Raw genomic sequence first — 12,852 nt, forward strand, 5'->3', positions numbered from 1 at the left:
TATGAGATCATGACCTGAGCCAAAATTGGGTGTTCAACGGATCAAGCCACCCAGGAGCCCCTGTCCCTCATGTATTTCAAAGGTCAAAAGATACTGAACAGCTCAAAGTCAACTTCAGTATTTATTTTAAACACCTAAAATGTTATCTAAAACACTGTACTACACAACTCTAGCTTTAAGAAAGCTCAAGTATTAGGGGCGCCTGACTGGCTCAGTAGGTAGAGCATGCATCTGCTGATCTCAGGGTAAGCCCCATCTTGGGTACAGAGATTACTTAAAAATAAAATCTTAAAATTAATTACTTAATTAATTTAAAAAGAGGGTGCTTTGGTGGCTCAGTCAGTTAAGTGTCCGACTCTTGATTTCAGCTCAGGTCATGACCTCACAGTTTGGTTTGTGAGTTTGAGCCCCACATTGGGCTCTGTGCTGATGGCACGAAGCCTGCTTGGGATTCTCTGTCTCCCTCTTTCTCTGCCCCTCCTTGCCCCTGCTTGTGCGCCCTCTCTCAAAAGTAAATAAACACTAAAAAAAGATTCTCTCTCTCCCTCCACTCCTCCCCGCCGTGAGCATGCTCTTTCTCTCTCAAAACAAATTAACTACCAATACTCATACTTTTGTGGGCCCTTTCAATAGACATCCAAATGTAATCCCCCTCAGTTCATCAACCCTTGTGATGACAGACTATTAACTTTATTCCCAAAGTAAAGCTGTTTCAGGCCCTGTGACACATTCTCAACATCTAGAGAGGAGACCAAACACACACAACACACACACTAAATCCAGATTACTTCACTGATGCAAAATCAGACTCCGGAAGTGAGGGCTCAGGAGCCTTTATTTCAAGACACATTTCACTGAGGTGCTGCTTCATGGGCTGGCACAGACAACGCTTCAGTGAGCACTACTTCTTTTCAAACTAAGTTAATAATAGAAGAAGACTGGCTACACCTATGTCTGGACAAATTCTCTTTAGAAGTACTGTTTTAACAGGTTCCTGCTCTACAAACTGGACCATGATTCCAAAAATCATCTGGTCACCTCCAGACTGTGGATGAAAAGATCTCGCTGCAGAGTGGAGAGGCTGTTACACTCACATGCCTGTATGGACTTACTTCCTGAGGGCTGTGTATCCTTACTAACACAGATGTGGTGGAGTGGGTAAGAACATAGATCACCATCTCCCCTTCACTAGCTACTGCTACACAGACCAATCCTGACAGTGTCAAAGTCTAACTTAATTATCTTGTCATAACTTACATATACTTTTGTTCTTTCTTCAAGGAAGTTAAACAGTTTATCACCATAATCCAACACACTCTTAAGACTTCTCATTTCCAATTCAGACTTCTCCAACTGTAACTCTTCTCAAAGTAGTAATACAGAGCAACAATTCCAAGTATGCCAATCCTCCAACTTTCATATCAAATCATATCCTCATCTTCAACGTCATACTTTGGTAAACTTCATGAAATTGGTATCAACGTAACAGATTTAACAATCAATTTCTTTCTAAAGACCCATTTTGTGCTCACCTTTGGACCTATTAGTTTGTCTGCGGTCATTTTAGCAAAAAGTTCTGCTGTTTGGGCTCGAACCTGTGGATGTGTTGAATTGCAGAACATATCTAATAAGTAAATCAAAGCTCCTATGAAGGAAAAAAAAAAGATTAGCATTTATACTATAAAGAATAGGACTTGTCTGATTAGTTGAATTCATTTTCAACTTCATTTCAACTTAATGCAGTTTGATTTTTTTTTTTTTTTTTAATTGTAAGCTCTCCAAAGCATTCTTCTAGTTTATCAGACTACACATAACAGTTCAAAATAAGCTTCAGGGGCGCCTGGGTGGCGCAGTCGGTTAAGCGTCCGACTTCAGCCAGGTCACGATCTCGCGGTCCGTGAGTTCGAGCCCCGCGTCAGGCTCTGGGCTGATGGCTCGGAGCCTGGAGCCTGTTTCCGATTCTGTGTCTCCCTCTCTCTCTGCCCCTCCCCCGTTCATGCTCTGTCTCTCTCTGTCCCAAAAATAAATAAAAAACGAAAAAAAAAAAAAACAAAAAACAAAATAAGCTTCATCATCACTGAGCAGGACTAGATGAGAAAGCCCTCATACAGTACCTTTTGCCATTGCTTCTTTGATTATTTTTGTACTTGAGGTCAAAGCATAAAGAGTTTCCAGAACAAGCTGACGACCTGCAGGGTAAGAGACATTTCAAGGAATGCATTATCATCACATTAGCTGACATTTATTGGGCATCAATTCTGTGCCAGGCACTGACCCAAGTGTTCTACAGAAGGTATCATACTTAAATCTCCACAATAATCAGTGACTTCAAACAATGTAAAATTACACTGAATGAAGAATGTTACAGAACTCATAGTTTGAAAGTGTAATTTTATATTTTTATCTCATTTAATCTTACAGGTAAAGTAGCTGACACCTAGAAATCTCAGCCTACTCTGCTGTCATTTCTATTTTGGACTTAATTATCTGTCTTCCACTGTTTACTAAGGGACTTTAAATACATGAAATGTTTACTTAGCCTCCCTCTGTCCCCTCCAAAGACTTGTTTTCCTTTGAAACTATGTTTAAACAGGGGTGCATTTTCAATGATGTATTGTTGCTTCTCTTAGGAACCCCCTTCTGAATGTTTGTTCTCCTGTATGTGAACACAGCCCAGCCCAGTGACCAGCTTTTATTGTTGCTTCAGTGTCAGCCTCATCCTTTGCAGCCTCCACCCTCCTTGCCAGCTCTTTACACCCCTTTGGGCACCTGTCTATCCTTGCTATTTGACTCTAGGAGAGTGAAATCTAATAGCCCCTAGAGTCAAAAAGCAATAAAAAAAAAAAGAAAAACCGACTACAAATAACCTGCAAATGACTTTCAAAAGCTGTCATTTTAGAGAACTATTTCAAATGTCATTTATTAAAGAAAACAAAATTATTGAATCGAAATTCGACTCCATTCGAGTCACTGCATATAAAAGAAACACCTAAAGTGTGCAAGATACCAAGGCATCCATTAAATGAATGAGACAGGTTCTTGCTCTCACAGAGGAAGACAGGTATGAGCCAAGAGTGACATGGGTTCCAAGAGGCTGGCAAAGAACTGAGTAATGTTCTGTTAGTGGTGATGTTGGAGTCATAGTGCAATGGTCTTTGAAAAGCAGTCTCAAGGTTGATTCAAGCACAAATACACACGATGTTAGACAACGGCACAATTTAAGAGGAGCCTATATTAGTGCAGGCTGTGTTGAAGAAATAAGATAGGTATATTTTTAAAAACTAATCTCATACAGGAATGCAGGACTGAACTCTAAGCTGAAAACAAGGTAATTTTCATCTTAAGCACTTTTTTCCTGTCATCCAAGACCAATGATGTTTCTTTATAAACCGTGCGTCAATTCTCAATTACTTACATATATATCATCCTCAGAAAACTGAAAAGCCCAGTTATTTTTCTTTACTTTTTGACCTCTCTCACCTCCAACTTTCGAAATGGAAAATACAAAACAGTTTTATTATTTATGTATAACATAGTTAGGAAGACAACTTTAATATAAAAAAATACCACTTAAGAGATTCCAAAGTAAACATAGCTGTGTTTTGTCAGAAGTTTTATATTATCTATGTAACTGCTCCCTCTACAGGTTGGCCATGCTGTGGTTTTCAAAATTCCATTCATGAATATATATACATACTTGATGGCAATGAATGTAGAAGAGCCAATAAATTGGACAAAACCATTGATTCAGCAATATTGTTGACACAATCTTGGTTAGATGTCACTATATTCACAACCTGAAAATTAAATCAACAGGATATTAAGAGTTTGGGAAATAATTTTGGACCTAAATCAAATTAAGTCAGACCTAAATAAATTTGAGGCTTCACAAAAGTGAAAAAAATGTTTAGAGGACAAAATAGTTTATTTTCTTTTCCTGGTTATTTATTTGTTTGAAGAAGAGAGAGAGAGCACAAGCAGGGGAGGGGCAGAGAGAGAGAGAGAGAGAGAAAATCCCAAGCAGGCTCTGCAATGTCAGTGCAAAGCCCAATGCAGGGCTTGAACTCACAAACTGAGAAAATGACCTGAGCTGAGCTGAAATCAAGAGTCGGAGCCTTAACCGACTGAGCCACCCAGGTAACCCGCAAAATATTTTTTAACAGTTTGATTTTAAAAGAATGTCTTTATTACTTTGATCTTTTGAGAAATAACTTAAAATGTTAATGCTCGTATATATATTATGTACTTTAGCTTCCTATTAATTTAGAAATAAATACTGAACAAAAGAAATATTTTAGCACCAATTCAAAATCTTGAGGTTATTAAGAAGTCTTTGATGCTATACTGGTTCATGCAATGTTTTCCAATCACAAAACTGGGGAGGGGAGTGGTTAGGAAGATAACAACCCTCACTAAATAAACATTAAAAAAAATTAAAAAAAAAAAAAAGGATGAACTCTCAAGTCTAACTTTTATAGTAAAGATCAATTTTGCTTCACTTGAACCATGTGGCCAACCAACAGATCTTAGATTTAATAATGTTCATTTAAAAAGTTACAAGGTACATGGAGGAATTAAGTAGAGGAACATGCTTAAGATTTTTTGACCAATTCAACTTGTATTATTTTATTAAAAATCTTTAAACCAAAATGCAATCTAAGAACATGTTTTACAGATAATTTAGAAACTGCTCATAAACCTGTTACAGCAGTATTCTTTACAAGTTGTGTTACAAAATGATCCTGGGAGGGGCGCCTGGGTGGCTCAGTCGGTTAAGCATCCGACTTCAGCTCAGGTCACGATCTCGAGGTCCGTGAGTTCGAGCCCCGCGTCGGGCTCTGGGCTGATGGCTCAGAACCTGGAGCCTGCCCCTCCCCTGTTCATGCTCTGTCTCTCTCTGTCCCAAAAATAAATAAACGTTAAAAAAAAAAAAAAAATTTAATTAAAAAAAAAAAATGATCCTGGGAGCTTACTCTGGGTTGCCTAGACCATAAGCCCCCTACAGCTAGGGATTTCCTGCTTCTCCCAGAGGAAAAGGCTGCACCAGGCTTCCCATGGGACCAGTTCTTTGACTCTCCTAAAGGAGGGGTTTCCAAGTTCTCTTGGACCTCCAAGGCTCATAGGTTCTGGGCAACTGGCTTTCCTAACCAGCTCCTGTAAAGAGTGTTAACACCCCAGTTGTTTGTCTGTAACCCTCACTGAAAAGGCTGCTTTTGTACTAATCCACAAAAAGGGATAGCAACTGAAGGGAAGGGGCGGGGGGGGGGGGGGGGGGGAATCTGTCATCTGAACACAAACCTACAGTGTGTAGCCAGCAATATGCCCTGGTCTCTGGGGACACTGGGAGATCAAGGAAACCCTACCCCCTATTCTTGTCATCTGTGTCTTCCAAGCTTCTCCAGTAAAGCCCATTCCTTAACCCACACTGCATGACACTATACAATGCATCCCAAGTTCTGATGCATGACAGACAATGACCACACAGGGAAGCACCTTGAGTAACACTGTGCAGTTTGCTCTTCAAAATGAATACGCTAATTCAAATTTTAAGACCATATTTACTTGGCTTAATAAGCAAAATGAAAAAATAAAAACATAACACACATGGAAACTTCCAAATTCAGATGGTGATTAATTAAGGCCTAAACCACATACAGTACTGGTAGGAAAGGCAACATGCTTTAATATAAAATTCTTTTACCTCTAAAGCCAACTGCTGCACTTGACCAGCTCCATGGACTCGGAGAAGAGAAAATATTAACTTAAAGTGTCCAATGCATTCACTTTCGGAACCTAGGGAATAAGAATAAAAATGTTTATCTTTTATTTCTAAGCAATGTTCTAAATGACAGACCTTCAGAAAGCCAATATACACTGTTGTTTACTGGCAATTCTAAGTCTCTGATCATCTTTCCTCAACATTTCTATCATTAAGTGAGTGAAGTTCCTCTAAGCAGCAGTAAATCTTAAGAGGCAAAGAATAAGACAGAATTTCTTAGGTTTGTTTTGTTTTCATTTCCATCCACACCCCTAGCCCTCAGGCTAAAAACAATATATCAAATACACACTCCAAATACAACTTTAAAAATAAGGGTGTAAGGTGGTATTTTTACTCTTTACCTCTAGATCTTATAGCTACCCCCTCTGCCTAATTATATTTTGGGAGTGTGTGACATCATTTGCCTTTTAGTTTTTAGACTGAATTGGAACTCTGCTGGTTGAGGTGTCATAGACACCTGTATGCATATACAAAGGACTACTTGCGAAAATACATAAAACTGAATAGTATTTCTTCCGTTTCTCACCCACCTCAAACCCCAACCCCATATACTTACTACCATCTTGTTGTTAACAGAACAAAAACATTAAACATTAAAATTTTGTTCAGTGTATTTTTCCTTTTACTATATGGTAGTAAGAACACATATGGTGTAATCTGTAATTTTTTGAGACTTCAGAAGAAAATTCACTCAGTCTCCTTGAATTAAGAGTCTGAAAATATTCCATTAATAGGTTGCTTTTAAATTCATTTTCAAATCACTATATCATAATATATACTGAAAAGAGCAAAAGAGTACCTGAAAGTTAATAATAAAAATTAATAAAAAGGATTTGGGGTCTTCAAGTAACTTACGTTGAATCTGTATTGTTTTAGGTTTTATATTCCGTATCTGTTATCAAAGTTAGAAAACGCTTTCAGATTTTCACACATGCATCTCCCTGGAGTCAGGCAAGACATTTTTGGAAATGTCCTCTTAAGGTCATTTAAGAATGAAAACTCTCACTTTTTTATTTCAATTTTTATATACCAAAAGCTTCAGTCAGTTTCTCAAAACTATGTGTCAGGTAGCAGAAAATGCAAATTAGATCACCTAATTAATAAATCTAATTTAAGCACTTATATGTCAACTTATGTCATCAATGTGAAATTTTACACCATCAAAGTTATTCTACCTTTTCAACTCATTAAGACTTATTTTCTCTTAGAGATATGAATACTTCTAAACATGATGCCTTGACCTCTCTTTCCATCCTACTGTTTATAGGTAAAAATATGAGCTCAATTCTTGTTATGTTATACCAAGTAAACATTATAACCAAGTATACTATTTTCTTTGAGTTTCTCCGATAAAATTGGGAATTTTTAGGGCCCTTCTACTTTAAGGATCTTACTGATCAAGGGTATAGTCACACACCTGGATTATATTTTATGACATTTCTCAGAGCCTCCAAAGCCATTTCCACTCTTGGCAAGCGGTCTCCGTGTTGCTCTGACTCCACTTTTGCAGCATGTGTGATAGCCATGAATGTGTGGAGGTACTGGGCCTGGGAGCCTATATAATCCAAAAGACTTGCGGCAAATGCTTTTGGAACCTAAATTGAGTGGAGAAATGTTTACAAACACGTGTGCCCCCAGAAATAATCATTAAAAAACTCCAGAGCAACACCTTCCCCCACCCACCCTCCGGCAAAACCTTCAAGCTATGGAATGATTAAATTATACATACACATGAACATCTATGAATTGGGGGTTGTGGGGACAACACCCAGTTGCATTAGAAAGTGTTTCAGGGTGCCTGGGTGGCTCAGGCAGTTAAGCATCTGACTCCTGATTTCGGCTCAGGTCATGATCTTACAATTCATGAGATCAAGCCCCGCATCAGGCTCCGCAATGATAGCAAGGAGCCTGCTTGGGATTCTCTCTCCCTCCCTCTCTGCTCCTCTCCCGCTTGCAGTGTGCACACTCTTTTCTCAAAATAAACAAACTTAAAAAAAAAAAAAAGTGTCCTTTAACTTTTGTCCTAATACATTAGAGATCTAATATACTCCCATTAGGACCTTAGTGTAACAATTCTGAATTAGAGTATCTCTTCCCTTTACAAATCAAAGTAATTGATAGTACAATATGTAACTTCTATAGTTTGGTTATATTTTTATATTTTAAAAAATATATACTTAGAATATCAATTCAAGGGACAGTTTTCAAAGAGACTTCACAAATAAATGAACTAATTCTGCTTAACAGCTGTTTATATATATTATCGTGATAAAAAATATATATTATGGTTTAGTAAATTCCTTTTTTTTCCAAGCACAAACTTTAAAACAGTCTCCCTTCTTCCCTCCTTACATGGCAACCAACCACAAAATCCTCCTTGTCACTTTCCAAAAAAGTAACTTGTGCTGTCATTGTGACACTCACTTGCTTCTCAAAGTGATTAGGGATCACCACAAGAAATGACATGGTTTGACCTCATTTTCTAAAAAATCTCTTTGCTTTCCACGGGTATTTCCTTATTGTCCTCTAATAATTGGCCAGAGAAGTACTTCTAGCTGGTGGATGATGGAGTGAATGTGTAAATGACCTTGCACTTCCAGGAGAGACTAGTAAGTTGAAGGCATATGCACATGACACAGCTGGGAAGCATTATGCATAAAATACAAAAAATAGCTGGGCGAGGAATAACTTCTTATTCATGAATCCACAAAAATCAAATTCTTCAACATGCAAAATAAAGAGGCCTGTAATGGTACCCCGTCACATACCCAGGTTAGTATGAAGCATTAGGCAAGGGACAGGTATTTATTATTTCTGAATACCACACCGGGAAGTGAATAAACTAGCAGCTTTCAATAACAAATGACTGAAGATATCACACGAAACTAAAAGCACAGAGCTTACCTCTAGTTGGAAAGTAGGGACTTCATTATACACCCTAACAAAAATCTCCCCTACAATAAGTTCTTTGGCATGATCGCTATAGACAAATTCTGATCCATAAGTTTTGTCACAATCACCCTTTTTAAAAAAGAAAACAAGCTGTTAGTTGTAAATCAAAATCATTACTGTCTGGCTTACAAATCTAACCATATTCAATTTAATAACAGATAAATAGCTTAAAAGATCCATTCCTTTTCTAGAGGAAAAACATGGTAGGAAACCAATCATAGCACTCAATACAATATTAATGTTTATAATAATATGAACTCTGAAATAGGCATGGAGTTATGTTATTTTTTAGTTCAAAGATTAATACTATAACCCATTTTAAGATTTCAAAAAATCACAGAAGTCAGCCAATGAAGTGTCTTAGAGCTAGTGTTTATAAAGCAAGTATACAACACTTGGTTCTTCTCATTCCACTCAGCAGACATTTGACCTAGTCAGCTATAGACTGATGGAGCTCAGAAATGAACACATTTGGACCGGCCTTTAAAAAGTAACACGCTGAATGAAAGTGCTGGAAAACAGAGTCTCTGAATAAAAAAAAGACAGGGTACTGTTACAGAGATTGCCAAACAGAAGAGTTTCCATTTAAGGAAAAGGAAAAAGAAAAGAGGAATGGGAGAGAAACAGTCCCAATGAAGATTCAGGTTGAAATTACACAGAATTTAAGTTGGACTGAAATCATATGTAAAAGTATACAATAAATTGTGAAGTATTAAACAAAGAGAAGATGCTATTATGTCCCTTCTGGTAAAAGGAGAGATGTATAAAAACGTGAGATCTATTCTCCCCAGCTCTGCAATTTTCAAAAGACTTCTATCTATGTAGAGTTCTGAGTGACTAATGAAATGAGTTAAATAGTTCAGGACATAACAGTGGTGTTTATTGCATAATAACTTCTAAACACACAGACATAACTGTCTGCTAACTCATCAAGTCTCAACGATCTAGTATGTGGATTATATAAGCCTTATCCTTATTGGGCACAGTACAGTCTTTTGGGGTTTTTTGCTTGTTTTTTCATAGCTTAAAAGATTCTCCACCAGAAGATTGCAAGACAAGAGAAATCATTCAATTCTGATACCAGAAAGCAACTCTGATATACTCAAAAAAGAGGCTGAAGAGAAGAGTGCTTTTAGGTAGAAAAATTTGTTATAATGGGAAGCAGCTACATGTAAACTAAACAGTAACAACCACAAATACAAATGTATCATTAAATACAAGAACACTGTTCTTACATGGACCACATATTAGGTGGCAAAAACCTATAGGCTTGATTAACACCAAATGGAGACACAATAAATACGTTTCTGTTTTGTCAGTACTAAGTTATGTTTCCAGAGAATATTTATAAATGTTACCCAAGAAATTTATGAAACAATAACATACTTTTTTAATCATGTTTTCTTGTTGGGATTCAAGAAATTCAAGCAGTTCTGCTCTTGTAGAATTGTTCCATATCAAATAGGGGCTCTCTGTGTTGCTGTTAAGCATCTTCAGAATCTAGGGCACAGAATATTACTATTTTGTAACATTTGGAAAAAAATAATTCAACTTATCATTTACTGAAACTGCTGATCACATGCCAAGCACTGTAACAAGTGCCTTAGAGACAATGGACCTCAATAATTCTAACAAGTTTGCTGATATCATCCATTTTGCAACTGAGAAAAATCAAAGCTGAGAGTAATCCAGGGATTTGTCCCAGGTCACACAGGCCTTAAGTGGGGAAACTAGGACACAAATTGGAGTCGGTATGACTTCACATCGTAACATTTGCTCTGCTATGGTGAAAATTACGAGATAGTTGTGTTGAAACATTTAATAAACAGTAAACATGAGCTTAAAAAGAATCATACCATACTGCCTTTACATAAACAAATCAGAAAACAAAATCTGTCTTTCTGAAGTATACTGCTATGAAGGGAAATAAAACTGAGGAGCAGAGAGTCACTTTAGATTTCCTTGGCCAAACCCAGACTCAAGGCTGCATGAAGCAGTTTTGAAGACACAGCTTCTGACTGCTTAGCCATCCAGTGTGCTTTCCCACTGTTTATTTAGCTCTCCTCAATTAGCAGTGTTATAGAAAGACTTGAGACTCTCTAATACAAACTTCTTAATTCTACATTTACAGAGCTCTATACTAGGAGGAGAGTAGCAGGTTATAACCTTCCTCTTATACAAAGCCATCTAACCTGTTTTTAAAACATTAACTACTAGTTAAATAAAATGATTGAAAAAATACATTCTTAGGAAAATTATCAAACTTTGAGAAATGGCAGTTTAAAATAAGCATTTTGAAAAATCCACATGGAGTTTAGGCCAAGATTCTGAAATGCTACTTTTCTCCCCCCACCACCCCACCCGACAGTTTATCAACAACCTATCAGCATTTCTGAAAAGAATGTTTTCAATCAGCAAAATGCATCATGTATACTTTGCATAGAGAAAGTACAAACATCAGGAGCAGTATCTAAAGCTCTTCCCTCTTGCTCAGAGGGCACTGAAAAGCAATGGTCTACACTAAAAAAAGAATCAGGTTGAATTAAAAAACAAATGTTTAATAAATTCTAAGAATACTTTACATTTGGAACACTGAGGACTTTTTCCCTTACAAAAGTACTGGATGATCATCAGAGAAAACATAAAAATAGCCTATAATTCAGCCATTCAGGGAGAAGTACAGTTAACATCCACCCATTTAATACCAAAAATGGGATTTTTAGCCTTTTCACTTAAAATACTTTACACATCTTTTTTTTTTTTTTTATTTTTTTTATATTTATTTATTTTTTGAGACACAGAGAGAGTCAGAGCACAAGTTGGGGAGGGGTAGAGAGAGAAGGAGACACAGAATCCGAAGCAGACTCCAGGCTCCGAGCTGTCAGCACAGAGCCTGACGTGGGGCTCGAACTCACAAACAATAAGATCATGACCTGAGCCGAAGTCAGACGCTCAACCGGCTGAGCCACCCAGGTGCCCCTAAACATGTTTTAATGTCTTTAAATATACCTTTAAGGTTTCATAGTATCTTACTCAGTGGGTTTTTATACTTTAATGCTACATTCTTAGATTGTTTCTCAATGATCCTCACAAAAGAGGCCAAAGAGGCCAAAGAGGTTGGGAGAGCTGTCAAAGTCATGCTTGACTTTTGTCACGAATCCATGTATGTGTATGTATTTATTAGCTTTTAGGATTTCAACTCTGAGTGTAAATAAGTTCGAGCTTGTAAAACCAGACTCTGGGTCTCCTAACTCCCAGTTCTGTGCCCAGTGTGAAATACCATTCCAGGTTCACACTCTTGTCCTGTCTCTTCATGACTCAAGGTTGCGAAGAATTATGGTGGGCTCCAGAGCAGAGAAACCTGAAGTTAATCTACCCTTGCAGAAAAGGTGGACTTGCACAACCGTTACCAACACATCAATCCACAATAAACTGAATTTCCTGGCTGAGAGAACAAAGGTGAACAGTTTCAATTTTTAGATTTCCTACAGCAATAAACATTGCTGTGTTCCCCTCCTATTTAAAGGATCTTGCAATATTCATCAAAACCCAGGCTATCTCTGAAGCACGTACCTCAGTAGCACTAACTACAGCAAGTTTTCTAGCAACATAGGGTGTCAGCATGCCAGCTAAACTTTTTCTTATGGTTGGATTTTCTGGGGTAGCTTGTTCTTCAGGCAGGTATCCTCCAAGGCGACTCAGAGCACGGACACTCAATTTAGCAAGGCTGTTGGCTACTTCCTGTTACAAAAAATATTAATACATTGAAGTAGGTATGTCATCTTACATAGGTAGCACGGTGCCTTTATAAAATCAAACTGTATGGACCGTATTTAAGGCGCAGAAAGGAAGTTTCCAACACTGATGTCAGAGAGTTCATGCATTAGAATGTACTCTTCCATTTACACAAAAGAACATTAGAATGTACATACTCAGTTATAACCATTACACCATCTTATAGATAACTGGAAGAAGTACATTTGGGGGTAGGGTGGGGAGTACAGTAGAGGTAGGCAGACTTGCCTGCTAGAGGAACACACTAACAACGTAATGAAGGTGAGTGACTAAAAAAGGAGACAGAAAAAATATTCAAGGAAATGAGGTTAAGTATTCAAGTGCCT

General features: G+C 37.5%; 1 protein-coding gene across 2 annotated transcripts in view; it reads right to left on the reverse strand.

Annotated features, from left to right (window-relative positions):
* The window catches only part of DNAJC13 (DnaJ heat shock protein family (Hsp40) member C13), a 125,178-nt gene that overhangs the window by 19,107 nt on the left and 93,219 nt on the right, over positions 1 to 12,852 (reverse strand). For both annotated transcript variants that reach the window (XM_042902981.1, XM_042902982.1), the window contains 8 exons: positions 12,305 to 12,472; positions 10,118 to 10,231; positions 8,684 to 8,800; positions 7,197 to 7,374; positions 5,702 to 5,793; positions 3,698 to 3,797; positions 2,115 to 2,189; positions 1,533 to 1,645 (listed from right to left, as the gene is read on the reverse strand). In XM_042902981.1, coding sequence (XP_042758915.1) covers positions 1,533 to 1,645; positions 2,115 to 2,189; positions 3,698 to 3,797; positions 5,702 to 5,793; positions 7,197 to 7,374; positions 8,684 to 8,800; positions 10,118 to 10,231; positions 12,305 to 12,472 — 957 coding nt within the window. The remainder of the gene's footprint in view (positions 1 to 1,532; positions 1,646 to 2,114; positions 2,190 to 3,697; positions 3,798 to 5,701; positions 5,794 to 7,196; positions 7,375 to 8,683; positions 8,801 to 10,117; positions 10,232 to 12,304; positions 12,473 to 12,852) is intronic.

The sequence above is a fragment of the Panthera leo genome, chromosome C2 (genome assembly GCF_018350215.1).
Source record: "Panthera leo isolate Ple1 chromosome C2, P.leo_Ple1_pat1.1, whole genome shotgun sequence".
NCBI classification, from domain to species: Eukaryota; Metazoa; Chordata; class Mammalia; order Carnivora; family Felidae; genus Panthera; species Panthera leo.